Raw genomic sequence first — 17,857 nt, 5'->3', positions numbered from 1 at the left:
AAGCCATATTATTAATTGCTTTGATTCTATTTTTATGACTGGATCCAGGGATTTAGGTCGGAAGCCCCTAGGACTGTAAAACGAAGATGAAGAAACCCAACCCGGTGTATGAAACAATATATGATAGAGTATGTGAATGCAAAGTAAGGCTTTCCATGAATACTATCTTTCCTCAGGGTAGGTCATCAATTCCAGATTTTTGAGGGTCCAACACCTGACACCCCAATAATCAGCTGGAACCTGGTCCCGAAGGAGCGAAAACAGCACAGCTAGCTCCGTACCCTGTGTAGTGGTCATTCATGGATACTGTAGCTTAAGCCTGGAAACCCCTTTAAAGTTTCCCTCCAGCCGGGTGGTGGACCTCCATTGATCTGGTGATGACCTATCCAGAGGATAGCTCACCGATACCATATGCATAAGGAGACATTGGACTGCTGGTCTCTGCATACTGGCCTCCATTGATTTAGTATTGATGGGAGTAGCCTTTGATTGGTCATCGACGGAGGCCAAAATATTGAATCCAGCAGGAAACCATGAAAGTGTTGCTCATATATACATATGTTGACCTCATCCCCCATTTACCAAACCGCAAACAAATATATTTTATATCGCCGCATCCAGGACAGTCCGAACTAATAAAATATTATCATATTTATCCTGTACAGAGATCACCGAAAAGAATTTAAAAAAATCAAAATGGTAGAATTTTTTATTTTTTTGATAAGTTCTCCTCCCCCAAAAATTTAATACATAGGAAAAGTCCCCCAAAACTACACAGATAAACACAGTTCTACCAGACATGGATGTTTTTCAGACATTTTTCAGTACGGGAAAATTAATTATATCGTTCAAATGAATTCATTCTGCAGAAATAAGCCCTTTTTTGTCAATGGAAAAAAAATAAAAAAAAGTTATGGTTCCTGGAAGGCAAGTAGGAAAAATAAGAAAAAAAATGGCTAAACTTCATTATTATACATTAAAAAGATAATCTGCTTTCTCAATAACCTTCATAAAAAAATGACTACCACTTTCCTGCTGCAGAGTCTTTGGCGGGGTTTAAAGTAGCGGATGTTGGCTGTTACATGAGCGGCCACATGTTTGCCAATTGGTGATTGTTTAATAGCCTGTTTAAACAGGCTGACCGCACTTCCCATGCAAACAGATCCATCAGTAATAATCATTGTGTCCGCATAGACTGTGAGTGTTTGTGACAGCACAAGTCCTGTTTACGTAGGACAATGTGCTGCCGAGAACAATGATTTTTAAGCAAGCTTCACCCAACAATCGAATGAGTTGCTCGCTTGTTGGCTGATTAGCAGCCTGTTTACATTTGCCAATTACCAAGAAACAAGATTTCTAGGAAAAATCATTCATGATTTTGGGCCAGAGTAAATGTGCCCTTAGGCCTTTATTGAGCTGAATGATCTGCAAGACTGTTAAAAATCTTATCAGAGCTAGGCTCATGATCCTCATAGCCTTCTGCTTCCTCTGAAGTGCAGAATGGAATCTGTGATGATATATTAACTATTGAAAACAGAGCTACCCTGGATACAAACAGACATCACCATCCAGCCTTTATTACTGTGAGAGACACTCCTACAAAAGATAAATTTTGGCCTTGAATCAGGCTGCAAACTATTATAACCTTATATTGGGGAGGGGGGAGCTCTGAAAATGAAAGAAAGACTGAAGATTGCAGCCTGAAGGTTAGTGCAATTTAATTAACTAAAGGTGACCACAAATCATATAAATGGTATATTCCATGTCAAGGGGTTTGTAAAGAACTGTGCAGCCATTAATAAAAAGCTGCTCCATTTGCAATCAATAGGAGAACTCTGGAGCAATTGTTATGATTGACTGCTTGGTGACCAGACCTGGGACGCGCGATAGATCTGAGTGTTGACCGCTAGGTGTAAACCCAGCCTGAAAAAAAAAAGATATATTAACCAACAAATTGATAAATTAAACTTTAAATAAAGAGACTTTTTTTGTAGCAGTGTGAGGCAGGGACATAAATATGTATGGGGGTTGTTAAAGTCAATGGGAAAAGCAATTTAAAATGTATAATATGCCAATTGCGATTAAACATATTCATGTCGCTAGCAATCAAGACAAGTGGCTGATGTCAGAGTCACTTAACTCCAGATGTTTGCATTAGGAGCTGATTGAAACCTAATTTTGCTTATTATAATAAAAAAATACATAATCTCATAGCCCTTAACCCTTTTACCCGGAGAGGTCCAGCAGTGAATTGTGCTGTAAATGAAACTGCTAATTTGCTCTGCAGATATGGCTTATGCTGATTAGGCGCTGGCTGGGGAATGATGCACTGAGACAATCACATCATGTCAATGCTCCATGTGAATATGATGTGGAAAGTGGGGTAGACTGCATGTTAGTTAGCAAGGCCCATCCAGTAACACAGCGGTCAAAAGTGACACGGGGGTCAAAAAAATCCCAATGATGAGGGGCATAGAATGGTCTAATTATTACTAATATGTGGTCGGCCTATAAGTACTGGCATAAAATTCAAGCAAGAGGCATAAAGCAAACATCCGACTGGTTAAATGTGTACTAAAGTTGGCCATACACATTGGAAGTCTACCGACTATACCCTAAAGCTAGATGAAAAGAGAGAAAACAGGGTAGGGCATGTTGGACATATTCCCCACTGAGTACAAATAGTACAACTACACTGCTCAAAAAAATAAAGGGAACACTAAAATCCCACATCGTAGATATCGCTGATTGAAATATTCCAGTTGTAAATCTTTATTCATTACATAGTGGAATGTGATGAGAACAATAAAACCTAAAAATGATCAACGTAAATCACAACTAATATCCCACGGAGGTCTGGAGTTGGAATGATGCTCAAAATCAAAGTGGAAAATGAAGTTACAGGCTGATCCAACTTCAGTGGAAATGCCTCAAGACAAGGAAATGATGCTTAGTAGGGTGTATGGCCTCCACGTGCCTGTATGATCTCCCTACAATGCCTAGGCATGTTCCTGATGAGGCGGCGGATGGTCTCCCGAGGGATCTCCTCCCAGACCTGGACTAAAGTATCCGCCAACTCCTGTACAGTCTGTGGTGCAACGTGACGTTGGTGGATGGTGCAAGACATGATGTCACAGATGTGTTAAAAGGGATTCAGGTCTGGGGAACGTGTGGGACAGTCCATAGCTTCATTGCCTTCATCTTGCAGGAACTGCTGACACACTCCAGCCACATGAGGTCTGGCATTGACCTGCATTAGGAGGAACCCAGGGCCAACTGCGCCAGCATATGGCCTCACAAGGGGTCTGAGGATCTCATCTCAGTACCTAATGGCAGTCAGGCTAGCTCTGGCAAGCACATGGAGGGCTGTGCAGCCCTCCAAAGAAATGCCACCCCACACCATTACTGACCCACTGCCAAACCGGTCATGCTGAATGATGTTGCAGGCAGCAGATCGCTCTCCACGACGTCTCAAGACTCTGTCACGTCTGTCACATGTGCTCAATGTGAACCTGCTTTCATCTGTGAAGAGCACAGGGCGCCAGTGGCAAATTTGCCAATCCTGGTGTTCTGTGGCAAATGCCAAGCGTCCTGCACGGTGTTGGGCTGTGAGCACAACCCCCATCTGTGGACGGCGGACACTCAGACCATCCTCATGGAGTCGGTTTCTAACCATTTGTGCAGACACATGCACATTTGTGGCCTGCTGGAGGTCATTTTGCAGGGCTCTGGCAGTGCTCCTCCTGTTCCTCCTTGCACAAAGTCTGAGGTAGCAGTCCTGCTGCTGGGTTGTTGCCCTCCTACGGCGCCCTCCACGTCTCTTGGTGTGCTGGCCTGTCTCCTGGCAGCGCCTCCAGCCTCTGGACACTACGCTGACAGACACAGCAAACCTTCTTGCCACAGCTCACATTGATGTGCCATCCTGGATGAGCTGCACTACCTGAGCCACTTGTGTGGGTTACATAGTTACATAGTTATTAAGGTTGAAGGAAGACTTTAAGTCCATCTAGTTCAACCCATAGCCTAACCTAACATGTCCTAACATGTTGATCCAGAGGAAGGCAAAAAAACCTCATGTGGCAAAGAGTAAGCTCCACATTGGGGAAAAAAATTCCTTCCCGACTCCACTTACGGCAATCAGACTAGTTCCCTGGATCAACGCCCTATCAAGGAATCTAGTGTATATACCCTGTAACATTATACTTTTCCAGAAAGGTATCCAGTCCCCTCTTAATTTAAGTAATGAATCACTCATTACAACATCATACGGCAGAGAGTTCCATAGTCTCACTGCTCTTACAGTAAAGAATCCGCGTCTGTTATTATGCTTAAACTTTCTTTCCTCCAGACGTAGAGGATGCCCCCTTGTCCCTGTCTCAGGTCTATGATTAAAAAGATCATCCGAAATGTCTTTGTACTTTCCCCTCATATATTTATACATTAAAATAAGATCACCCCTTAGTCTTTGTTTTTCCAAACTAAATAGCCCCAAGTGTAATAACCTATCTTGGTATTGCAGACCCCCAGTCCTGTAATAACCTTGGTCGCTCTTCTCTGCACCCGCTCCAGTTCAGCTATGTCTTTCTTATACACCGGAGACCAGAACTGTGCACAGTATTCTAAGTGTGGTCGAACTAGTGACTTGTATAGAGGTAAAATTATGTTCTCCTCATGAGCATCTGTGTCCCCCCACGTTAAGGGCAATGGGGTACTCGGCACCGGGTCCTTCAGTGTCCTGCTGGGATGTCACGGTGGCCTGACCCGGTACCGTGGCCCTTAGAGGGGCGTCCACTAAAAGGGTTTGTATGGGATAACATTCGTGATGCCACCTGTGGTATTTGGTCAGGGTGACCGACGCTGCTTAGGGGTCCGCTGGGGATGATGTGATGGCAGCTAGATGATATACCTTCCCACAGGTGAAGTGTATCCCCAGGGTTTCCCAGAAGTGTAGATGTGATGGTGGACGATGTAAGGCGCAGGGAATAACGAGGACACAAGGTTGCAGTCTCTTTACCTTTTACTGAAGACTTCAGCATCCACAGTCCAGGGTACAGACCACAGGGTAGGCAGAGTCCGGCCGGTCCGAAGGCAAATCCAGAGTCCCCTTATCCAGGTGGAAATCAGTAGCCTTCCTACTAGCGCCTGTGTGTTGTAGTCCCTCCCTGCTGAGCAACTCGGTAAGGTCCTCACAACTCTTGTAGATGTTCTAGATGTTATTTCCTCCTCTCTGTCCCCCAGATGGTATGGATAGGACAAACCCGTATGACTGATGGCCTGACGCTTGTTTATAGGGAGCCTAGAGATGCCCCGACCCCCACAATTTGCCACTGTGTCTTCTTAGGTATTAAGGTCGGGCAGCCAACTTGGAATTTACTGTCCTGCCGGTCTCTGAAGTAATGCGTAGAGTCAATTACTCCCTCGGTGTTCCGGCCACTGGCTATGCGCCTCAGAAGGAGGCAGCCTATTTCAGGGCAGAACTCCTCCCGGTGATTTCTCCTTGTGCTGTCACTTCGTTTCTCACTCTCTACAATACAGTTCTCTTCGTGTCCTTTCTTAGGATGCTGCCGCACATGGGGCAGGCGCAGCTCCGTAGCTTTCTATCTTGCTAGGCCTCTGTCAGGATCCCACCCCTGACAGGGACCCTCTGTCTGCAGCTCAGATGTTCCTCCTTTCCCCCTGTCTGCCTGACAGGTGTTGCCTGGGCAAAGCCAAGCCAGCTTCTCTCTAACTTTCTATCCAGCCCACCAGTTTTACCCTTCTGTGAGGAGTGCCCTAGTAGATAGGAGCAAGGCTCCCCCTGGTGGTCTGGAGTGTGAACTGTAGTGTATGGTTTGTGATACCTGGTAGGAAGATCTCCTTTATTGCCATCAGACGTAATATCACTCCCCCTGGTGGAAGAACGACATTACTGCAACGACCAGGACTCTGGGACGCTGCACTCCCCCCCGTTAAATCCAGTACTCCCGGACTGGGAAAAGAAAACAACAATTACAGGTTAACAAAAGACATGCAACATTTTTGGAATGCTATTAAACAAATTAATATAACAATGCTTCCCTTTATGGGAGGTGAGAACACTTGAACGTTGCAAAACAAAAACATATTTACATTGTCAGCTTACTTCTGTAGATTGACTGATTACGGACTAACTATGAAATACTATTACCCATGCAGGTATACTATCAACTACTAAGTGCAATTACAAAACAATAAATTAACATTTTCTTTATTCAAGCATAAAACAGCTATTTTTCTCTAAGTGCAAAGTCTTTTAACTCACTTCCTGAGGCTCACTAGAGGACTCACTAACCTCTACGGGTTCACTTTATTGAAATGCAGAACAGGTTTCACCCCCTCTACGGGCTCACTGTATCTTTCTTCCAATTCTTTATCCTCAATTTTATTTAAAGTACATCATCTAACATTTCCTATTCTTAACTACATACTATCAGCTATGTATGAACGTTATTACTATCTAACTATCTAAAGCAACACTATTTCTCTTAGGCAAAGTGCAACAAATAAACATTCCCTTTAAGAGGAAATCCAAGTCTTTTCAGAGGTAGTGCAAAATAATCAAATCATTCGTATCCAAGTTCACTTAAAGGCAACATGACATGATAAGAAATGAGGGACCCGTTACGAACCCCCGAACGTTGGTCTTGGGTGGGCTACAAGACGTGTAATCCTGACCCGGAATTCTGCCGCACCAACGGGTTTTTCTTCAGGTCTGTGAAGCAAAGCAGTTATTTTTACAGCATAATTAACAGCAGTTTCTGTTAAGAGTCAAGGCCCCGTCACACTTAGCGACGCTACAGCGATCCCGACAACGATACGACCTGTCAGGGATCGTTGCTGCGTCGCTATGTGGTCGCTGGTGAGATGTCAAACAGTGAGATCTTCCCAACGATCGCTGCTGCGATCTCACTGTTTGACATCTCACCAGCGACCTGTAGCGACCTGTACAACGATCTCACATGGGAGCTATTATGACGATTCAGTGTCTGAGTCGTCAACGAGGTCGTTGGTAAGGTGTCAAACACAGCGATGTGTGCTACCCAGCGGGACCTCAACGATCAAAAAAAGGTCCAGGCCATTCCGAAACGACCAGCGATCTCACAGCAGGGGCCTGGTCGCTGCTACGTGTCACACATAGCGAGATCGCTATTGAGGTCGCTGTTGCGTCACAAAACTAGTGACTCAGCAGCGATCTCGCTAGCGATCTCGCTTAGTGTGACGGGGGCTTCAGTCTCTGTAAAAGCCTCCTATGTAAAACCAGTAGAGGGCACCATTAAGAAGGTGCAAACTATATACAAACAGTTTGTGAACCATTCACCGTCCATGGTTCAAATGTTCTTTTAAAACAGTGATGAACTTGTGCAAAACTTAGGATCCCTTTAAACAGGGGATCCCTTTAAAAGTTAACCCTGGACGGGTTCAAGCAGCAAAGAAGAACAGTTTAACTATTTACAAGCCGTGGTTTCGAGGTTTATTCTGACGGCCTCCACCAGGGCTTTACCTGACACATAGCCCTCTGTGGCTTAGGATAGTTCGGATCCACGATCACTCCCGGCGCCAGGTATACTCCGTTAGTTTGTTTTCCATGCATGGTCAGGTCGTGCGCAGCTATAACAATTTGAGTGCCTTGATGAAGGATGCAGGTTACAGCCGGTGTCGCCACTGCTGCGTCAGCGGTAAGTTCTTCCTCCAGGGTCCTGGATACCAACAAGAGGGCTGTGCATCTATGCACATCCTGGGCCCACCAGCTGTTTCCTTTTTGGTACCAGCGATAAGTCACAGCATCCCCAGGGTTCACGGCTGAATCCGCGTTGTCTCCGCACAGGCAGGACTCCACCTCATCCTGGGTAACATGGACTCTCACCGATAACCCGATCTCCTGAATGAACCCCTTTTCTTTTCGAGGTTGGTATACCACCACAACACCCCACTTCGGTGGAAAGTCGTCCAGCAATTCGCCTCGGGCCTCCTGCTCCACTTCCCGCTTGTACTCTGCGATCAGATGCTGCCGGTATTCTCCCCAGGGAAAGGACCCGAGGTCATGCCCTCGTGGTGCAGGGACTGGTGGCGGGTGACAGGAGCAAAGGCGGGGGAAAGACAGCCTCCCAGGATGCCACGGCACCGCGTACCTGCACGTGCGGTGACTCGTTCGGCGCCGCTCCACTCCTCCGGGGCAGGCGCCAGGACCGGCGATGGTAGACAGCGGAGCTTCAGTGGACAGCTCCCAGATGTCCAAGCTTTCCAGCGGCGGCATGCCAGTGTAATCCTCCGGTGACGGGGGTCGATGTGGGGCCATTCTCTTTCGAGGGTCTCCACCGATCTCCAGCTCCATTCCATCTCCCCCTGGAGAGCGGTTTTGCTTTTGCTGTCTCCGCCCGCCATGGAGAATTAGGAGGCGGACCTCGCCTGCTGACGGACACGTCCTCAGGATACAGAAATATTTAGACTGGGCGGCCATTATTTTTCGCGCTTCTCAGTTCGTCTACGCCCATAACTCCACGCCCTCCTTCTTCGTCTGTGCTCCTCGTGGCACTATAATGGCGGCAATTTTGGAGGCAAATGGTAATACTCAGTCTTTAAGCAAATCACAGTTCAAATACAGTTCTGGCACAGTTCTTAGGCGCACATGACCCGATTTTCAGGCTTAAGTAGATCCTGTTCGTGATGCCGAGATTTGTGTAGCCCCCACGTTAAGGGCAATGGGGTACTCGGCAACGGGTCCTTCAGTGTTCTGCGGGGATGTCACGGTGGCCTGACCCGGTACCGTGGCCCTTAGAGGGGCGTCCACTAAAAGGGAAAGTTTGTATTTTGTATGGGATAATGTTCGTGACGCCACCTGTGGTATTCGGTCAGGGTGACCGACGCTGCTTAGGGGTCCGCTGGGGATGATGTGATGGCAGCTAGATGGTATACCTTCCCACAGGTGAAGTGTATCCCCAGGGCTTCCCAGAAGTGTAGATGGTGATGGTGGACGATGTAAGGCGCAGGGAATAACAAGGACACAAGGTTGCAGTCTCTTTACCTTTTACTGAAGACTTCAGCATCCACAGTCCAGGGTACTGACCAAATCCAGAGTCCCCTTATCCAGGTGGAAATCAGTAGCCTTCCTACTAGCGCCTACTGAGCAACTCGGTAAGGTCCTCACAACTCTTGTAGATGTTCTAGATGTTATTTCCTCCTCTCTGTCCCCCAGATGGTATGGATAGGACAAACCCTGTTGTGGATTCTGTTTGTGGGCTCCCTCTGGTGGTTACTGCTGGTACTGGGTGACTTTGGTGGGCCTTTGGTTTCCACCTGTCCATCAGAGGCTGGGTGTTTCCTATTTTACCTGGCCTTTCTGTCATTCCCTTGCCGGCTATCAATGTATTCAGATGTGCTCTGTTTGGTTCCTGCCTACCTGCTCCCAGATCTTTCAGGATAAGCTAAGTGCTGATTTTCAGTTGTTTGGATTTTTGTCCAGCTTGCTTATTATGTCTCTATGCTAGCTGGTAGCTCTAGTGGACTGAGGTTCTCCCCATGTGCCATGAGTTGGCACATGGGTTCTTGTAATCTCAGGATGGTTTTTTTGATTAGGGTTTTTTGCTGACCGCTCAGTCCCCTTTTGTATCGTTCTGCTTTCTAGTTTTCAGCGGGCCTCAATTTGCTAAAACTATATATATCATCTCTATGTGTGTGCCTTCCTCTCATTTCACCGTCAATACATGTGAGGGGGCAACTATATCTTTTGGGGTTCATTCCTCTGGAGGCAAGTGAGGTCTTTATTTTCTCTGCAGTACTAGTTAGCTCTTAGGTTGGTGTGTGGCGTCTAGAACCAACGTAGGCACGCTCCCTGGCTATCTCTAGTTGCGTTTGTCAGGCGTAGGGCAGCGGTCAGCCCAGGTTCCATCACCCTAGAGCTCGTCCGTTATCTATTTGTACTTTGCTTGTCCTGTGCTATCCCTAGCCATTGGGGATTCATGACAAAACCCGTATGACTGATGGCCTGAGGCTTGTTTATAGGGACCCTAGAGACGCCCCGACCCCCACAATTTGCCACTGTGTCTTCTTAGGTATTAAGGTCGGGCAGCCAACTTGGAATTTGACTGTCCTGCCGGTCTCTGAAGTAATGCGTAGAGTCAATTACTCCCTCGGTGTTCCGGCCACCGGCTACGCGCCTCAGAAGGAGGCAGCCTATTTCAAGGCAGAACTCCTCCCGGTGATTTCTCCTTGTGCTGTGACTTAGTTTCTCACTCTCTACAATACAGTTCTCTTCGTGTCCTTTCTTAGGATGTTGCCGCACGTGGGCTTCAGGAAAATGGCCGCCGCGATCTCCATCTGCGCACGCGCGGCATCCCGCGGCCATTTTCCTGAAGCCCCGGGCAGCAGAGCACTCCATCTGCGCACGCGCGGCCACAGGAAGATGGCCGCCCCCACCGATCACCAGGGTAATAGCGCAGATCGCGCTCTTTTTCCTCACAACTCTGCAGTGGATTCGGCACTTCGGCATGCGCAAACCACTATGCCACCAACGGACAGATAAGCAAGATCTGGGAGAAGAAACAGCGATGTCACCACACCCATTTGACCAGACCAGCGTGAGTGACAACCCAAAACGGCGACTTTACAAAGGTATTTCGGCAGCATAGCTGGGGAATAAAGGCACAAAAAAGACACTAATGTAAAGCCCAGCTCTGCCCCTATTTAGCGCTATTTTTATCTCATCTTTAAAAAACGGGGTGACAGGTTCCCTTTAAGCACATAGTTATACATCTTATTACTTCTACCCAAGTGCATGACCCATTTATCCCCATTAAAGCTCATTTGCCATTTATCAGCCCAAGCTTCTAGTTTACATAAATCATCCTGTAATATAAAATTGTCCTCCCCTGTATTGATTACCCTGCAGAGTTTAGTGTCATCTGCAAATATTGAAATTCTACTCTGTATGCCCCCTACAAGATCATTAATAAATATGTTAAAAAGAAGAGGGCCCAATACTGACCCCTGTGGTACCCACTGCTAACCGCGACCCTGTCCGAGTGTGCTCCATTAATAACCACCCTTTGTTTCCTATCCCTGAGCCAGCTCTCAACCCTCTTACACATATTTTCCCCTATCCCCATTATTCTCATTTTATGTATCAACCTTTTGTGTGGCACCGTATCAAAAGCTTTTAAAAAGTCCATATACACTACATCTACTGGGTTCCCTTGGTCCAGTCCGGAACTTACCTCTTCATAGGAGCTGATTAAATTAGTCTGACATGAACGGTCCCTAGTAAACCCGTGCTGATATTGCGTCATGAGGTTATTCCTCTTCAGATACTCCAGTATAGCATCCCTTAGAATGCCCTCCAGGATTTTACCCACAGTAGAGGTTAAGCTTACTAGCCTATAATTACCGAGTTCAGTTTTTGTCCCCTTTTTTAATATTGGCACCACATTTGCTATACGCCAGTCCTGTGGTACAAGCAAATAAGGCAGCACACTGTAGTGCTGAAACATGCAAACATGAAACACGAAAATCGAACTGCATTACCGCACTAGAAACATGAAAAATGAGAGCGTTTAGCGCATAAAAACGGCCAATTTTATGTGTACCTGGTAGCCGCTTTACGGCATCTCTCTTATACCAGGTCCTACGCTTTCCTTTCCTCGCTGAGAATAAACGTCTCCATCTGAATGGGTACCTATGAAAACCTCTTCTTAGACTAGCATTCTCACTCTCTGTGGAGGGGTAATGGACCTGCTGTAATTAAAACACCTGTGACTAGGAGGCGGAGTGCTCGGTCAGAAGGCTAAATAATACATTTGAAAAAATTTGAGAATGCTAGTCTAAGAAGAGGTTTTCATAGGTACCCATTCAGATGGAGACGTTTATTCTCAGCGAGGAAAGGAAAGCGTAGGACCTGGTATAAGAGAGATGCCGTAAAGTGGCTACCAGGTACACATAAAATTGGCCATTTTTATGCGCTAAACGCTCTAATTTTTCATGTTTCTAGTGCAGTAATGCAGTTCGATTTTCGTGTTTCATGTTTGCATGTTTCAGCGCTACAGTGTGCTGCCTTATTTGCTTGACTATATAAGAGTTGGTGACTCTAGGTTCAGCACCTGTTCACACTTAGTCTATGTTTGGATGTGACGGTCAGTTTTTTCAAAAGTCCTGTGGTACAGACCCTGTTATTATGGACTCTTTAAAGATTAAAAATAATGGTCTATCAATGACTGTACTTAGTTCCTGCAGTACTCGGGGGTGTATCCCATCCGGGCCCGGAGATTTGTCAATTTTAGTGATTTTTAGATGCCGCCGTACTTCCTGCTGGGTTAAGCAGGTGACACTTAATGGGGAATTTTTGTTATCACTGATCATATTGTCTGCCATGGGATTTTCTTTTGTAAATACTGATGAAAAAAAGTCATTTAGCATATTGGCTTTTTCCTCATCCTCATGCACCATTTCACCCAGACTATTTTTAATGGGGCCAATACTATCATTTTTTAGTTTCTTACTATTTATGTAGTTAAAGAATATTTTGGGATTATTTTTTCTCTCTCTGGCAATGAGTCTCTCTGTCTCAATCTTTGCTGCCTTGATTTGCTTTTTACAGAATTTATTTAATTTTCTATATTTATTTAATGCCTCATCACTACCTACTTCCTTTAATTCTCTAAATGCTTTCTTTTTGTCCCTTATTGCACCCCTTACAGCTCTATTTAGCCATATTGGTTTCCTCCTATTTCTAGTATGTTTATTCCCATACGGTATATACTGTGCACAGGTCCTATCCAGGATGCTAATAAACGTCTCCCATTTTCTTTGTGTACTTTTATGTCTCAGGATATCGTCCCAGTTAATTGCACCAAGATCCTCTCTCATCCATTGGAAATTTGCCTTCCTGAAGTTTAGTGTCCTTGTCATCCCCCTACTACCCATCTTATTAACCCCTTAGTGATGGAGCCAAATTTTTGAAATCTGACCAGTGTCCCTTTATGTGGTAATAACTCTGGAACGCTTCAACCAATTCCAGTGATTTTGAGACTGTTTTTTCGTGACACATTATACTTTATGATAATGGTAGATTTAGGTCAATATGTTTCATGTTTACTTATAAAAAATATCAGAAATTTGAGAAGAATGTTAAAAAATTAGCAATTTTCAAACTTTGAATGATTATCCCTTTAATCCATATAGTCATGCCACAGCAAAACATTAAGAAATAGCATTTCTCTAATCTCTGCTTTACATTCGTATCATTTGTAAAATGTTCTTTTATTTTGTTAGAGTTTTAGGAGGTTTAAAAAGGGAGCAGTAATTTTTCATTTTTTCAAGGAAATTTACAAAATGTATTTTTTTTAGAGACCTATCCATGTTTGAAGTGACTTTAGGGGTCCCATATATTGAGAATCCCAAAAAGTGATACCATTTTAAAAACCGCACCCCCTGTCATATTGAAAACTGCAGTCAGGTAGTTTATTACCCCTTTATTAACCCTTCAGGTGATTTTCAGGAATTAATGCAAAGTGGCATGACAGAAATGAAAATGTGTATTTTTTACCATCTAAATGCCGCTAATTTCTGAACAGGTTACAACAGCCGGATAGCTCTAAGGCTGCTATTTGGCTGTGAATTGCCATCGCAAACATCAGGACCACACAATCATGATCTGAGGGCACCGATTGGGATAAAGAGGAAGCCCCCACACTCTGTTAACCATTTATATGATGTAGTCACTATTGACAGCAGCATCTAAGGGGTTAAATAGATATGGCCGGTGCCAACACTGATCGTTGCTGATGCAGCAAGTTGTCAGCTATAGTGTACAGCCGACAGCTGCTGGATTGTCACTTGCATGGGGATGCTATTCTCTTATATCTCAGGTCAGTTAAAAGACGTATTGGCTGTCATTAAGGGGTTAAAGGATACATGAAAACTTATTATTTTGTGATCACTATTATCCCAGTGCCCCCCAACCCTTATATTTGATATGCGGTCTGGCCTGTTGGTTAATATTAGGTCTAGCAGTGCCCCCCTCCTTGTTGGGTCCTGAACCAGTTGTGAAAGGTAATTGTCTCTCATAGTTGTCAGACACCGATTACCTTTACTGGAACTGCAGGTTTCTGTTCCCCAATCTATTTCAGGGTAGTTGAAGTCCCCCATAATAATGACTTCTCCTTGAGTCACAGCTTCATCTATTTGCTTTACGAGGATATTCTGCATTGCTTCCATTATTTTTGGAGATTTGTAACAAACCCCTATCAGTAATTTATTATTTTTTCCCCCTCCCCTTATCTCCACCCACAGGGACTCTACATTTTCATTTAATTCACCTATATTATCCCGCAGGATGGGTTTTAAGGAAGATTTTACAAACAGACACACACCTCCCCCTCGCTTATCCTTACGGTCATTTCTGAAAAGGCTATAGCCCGGCAAGTTAACAGCCCAGTCATGGCTCTCATCCAGCCATGTTTCAGCTATCCCCACCATGTCATAATTATGCTCCAACAACATTAATTCTAATTGGTCCATTTTGTTGACGAGGCTTCTGGCATTAGTATACATGCACTTGATGTTCCTCTCTGTACCTCTATTCTTTCTTAAATTACTAACTGTTCTAACCCCACCCCCCATGCCACTGCCACCCCCAACTTCCTTATTTGTGCCCAGGTCTCTATCTACACTATCTTCCCCTCCTATAAATTGAATACCCTCCCCCAAATCCCTAGTTTAAACACTCCTCCAACCTTCTAGCCATTTTCTCCCCCAGCACAGCTGCACCTTCCCCATGGAGGTGCAGCCCGTCCCTAGCGTAGAGCCTGTAGCCAACTGAGAAGTCGGCCCAGTTCTGCAGGAACCCAAACCCCTCCTTCCTACACCAATTCTTGAGCCACTTAACCTCCCTAATCTCCCGTTGCCTCTCTGGCGTGGCACGTGGTACAGGCAGTATTTCGGAAAATACCACGTTGGAGGTCCTTGCTTTAAGCTTGCAGCCTAATTCCCTGAAATAGTTTTTAAGGACCACTGGGTTGTAGAGTCCGTCTCATGCTACCACGAGTGTGAAAGCACAACCAACATTCAAAAGTGACCAAAACATCAGCCAGAAAGCATTGGTACTGAGATGTGGTCTGTGGTCCCCACCTGCAGAACCCTTCCTTTATTAAGGGTGTCTTGATAATTGCCAATAATTTCCATCTGTTATCTATTCCATTTGCACAACAGCATGTGAAATTGATTGTCAATCAGTGTTGCTTCCTAAGTGGACAGATTGATTTCACAGAAGTTTGATTTACTTGGAGTTAGATTATTTTGTTTAAGTGTTCCCTTTATTTTTTTAGCAGTGTATATGCACGGTCAAGCAGAGAATGTTGTGTATGGTAGGTGAGGATTTGGAAGTATAGTAATCAACTAGTTTTATAGTAGTATAGACTTGCATTGTCTAACCTTTTATGAATTTGTCTTCCTTTTGAATACTATTTTTACAGTTTATAACTAGATAGACTCAAAATATTTAGTCATGTTTATCTCGTACTGATCCCGAGTTATGTGCTAAATTATACTCCAGAGCTGCACTCGCTATTCTGCTGGTGGAGTTACTGTGTACATACATTACTGATCCTGAGTTACACCCTGTATTATACCCCAGAGCTGCACTCACTATTCTGCTGGTGCAGTCACTGTGTACATACATTACATTACTGATCCTGAGTTACATCCTGTATTATACTCCAGAGCTACACTCACTATTCTGCTGGTGCAGTCACTGTGTACATACATTACATTACTGATCCTGAGTTATATCCTGTATTATACTCCAGAGCTGCATACACTTCTTGCTGGTTGTCACGATCTCTATCCTAAATTTCACGTTCATAATTACCTCCCCTGATGGTGAATAGGGTCAGTATCTCTTCCAGATCCCATCCTCTCTTACCTCTGCTCCTTTTTCGTGTATTATTGTATGGATATTGTTGTACCATTCAAAAAGCTCCTCCAATTTCTCAGTTGCAAAATCTACTGAGGGATCCTTTGGATCTTTGGGTTCAAGTGAAAAGACAAACTTTTTGTTCTGTTTCCCTTGTGACAGTTTCTCTGTTAAAAAGTAAATGTTAAAATAATGATAAACTTAAATGTTTTTCAAGATCATCAACATCAAACTTGGAACTGCTTTTTTGATTATAGTCTAAAGAGGAATAATCGTGCTACTTAGGAGGGATATAGATATTAATATATTGTATATAGAAATTCTTCATTTCCCAGCAAATGAGCAGCGGAACCCCCCCCCAATTATCTCACTGTTGTGTGACCTCTCGCTAAGGCTACTTTCACACTAGCGTTAACTGCAATACGTCGCAAATGCGTCGTTTTGCCGAAAAAACGCATCCTGCAAAAGTTCTTGCAGGATGCGTTTTTTCTGCATTGACTAACATTATCGACGCATTTGCGACGCATTGCCACACGTCGCAACCGTCGTGCGACGGTTGCGCCGTGCTGTGGCGGACCGTCGGGAGCAAAAAACGTTACATATAACGTTTTTTGCTCACGACGGTCAGCTTTTTCCGACCGCGCATGCGCGGCCGGAACTCCGCCCCCACCTCCCCGCACTTCCCCGCACCTCACAATGGGGCAGCGGATGCGCTGGAAAAATGCATCCGCTGCACCCGTTGTGCGGCGGAGACAACACTAGCGTCGGGAACCTCGGCCCGACGCACCGCGACGGGCCGAGCCCGACGCTAGTGTGAAAGAAGCCTAAGACATGATCTGTTCAAGCTAAATAATCCCCATTGATCATATTCACTATCGTATTACTAGATACAAATGTCCATGTTTTCTTCACAAAAACATGGAAGAAAACTACTTACTGATTTCATATGTCCCAAGTTCTAGGATTCCCTTACACATAGCACCCAAGGGATTGTCTTCAATAAGCTGTGAAGCATGAGTTAATAACAGTTCATTAGTATTAAATAAGAAAAAAAATCCATATTTTGGAGTATTGATTGATGTGCAAGAATATAACTACTATAATACTGCTCCTATGTACAAGAATATAACTACTATAACACTGCCCCCATGTATAAGAATATAACTACTATAATACTGCCCCTATGTATAAGAATATAACTACTATAATACTGCTCCCATGTAGAAGAATATAACTACTATAATACTGCCCCTATGTATAAGAATATAACTACTATAATACTGCTCCTATGTATAAGAATATAACTGCTATAATACTGCCCCTATGTATAAGAATATAACTACTATAATACTGCCCCTATGTATAAGAATATAACTACTATAATACTGCTCCCATGTATAAGAATATAACTACTATAATACTGCCCCCTATGTATAAGAATATAACTACTATAATACTGCCCCCTATGTACAAGAATATAACTACTAGAATACTGCTCCTATGTACAAGAATATAACTACTAGAATACTGCCCCTATGTACAAGAATATAACTACTATAATACTGCTCCTATGTTCAAGAATATAACTACTATAATACTGCTCCTATGTACAAGAATATAACTACTATAATACTGCTCCTATGTACAAGAATATAACTACTATAATACTGCCCCCTATGTACAAGAATATAACTACTATAATACTGCTCCTATGTACAAGAATATAACTACTATAATACTGCCCCTATGTACAAGAATATAACTACTATAATACTGCTCCTATGTACAAGAATATAACTACTATAATACTGCTCCTATGTACAAGAATACACAATGAAGAGCAAAAGGGTAAATTTGTTTTGAACTCTTGACTTTCAGGCTCGATATCTCACCATCCACTACTGCTTCGACTGTGAGACTACCATTATTTTATAGACA

At 44.1% G+C, this 17,857-nt stretch overlaps 1 protein-coding gene across 5 annotated transcripts in view; it reads right to left on the bottom strand.

Moving 5' to 3' along the window:
- The window catches only part of PLCG2 (phospholipase C gamma 2), a 182,677-nt gene that overhangs the window by 27,201 nt on the left and 137,619 nt on the right, over positions 1-17,857 (bottom strand). For all 5 annotated transcript variants that reach the window (XM_077288594.1, XM_077288592.1, XM_077288593.1 and 2 more), the window contains exons 24-25: positions 16,857-16,923; positions 15,929-16,086 (exon numbers count right to left, since the gene is read on the bottom strand). In XM_077288594.1, coding sequence (XP_077144709.1) covers positions 15,929-16,086; positions 16,857-16,923 — 225 coding nt within the window. The remainder of the gene's footprint in view (positions 1-15,928; positions 16,087-16,856; positions 16,924-17,857) is intronic.

The sequence above is a fragment of the Ranitomeya variabilis genome, chromosome 2 (genome assembly GCF_051348905.1).
Source record: "Ranitomeya variabilis isolate aRanVar5 chromosome 2, aRanVar5.hap1, whole genome shotgun sequence".
Classification (NCBI taxonomy): Eukaryota; Metazoa; Chordata; class Amphibia; order Anura; family Dendrobatidae; genus Ranitomeya; species Ranitomeya variabilis.
This window is presented reverse-complemented; position numbering and strand designations above follow the sequence as displayed.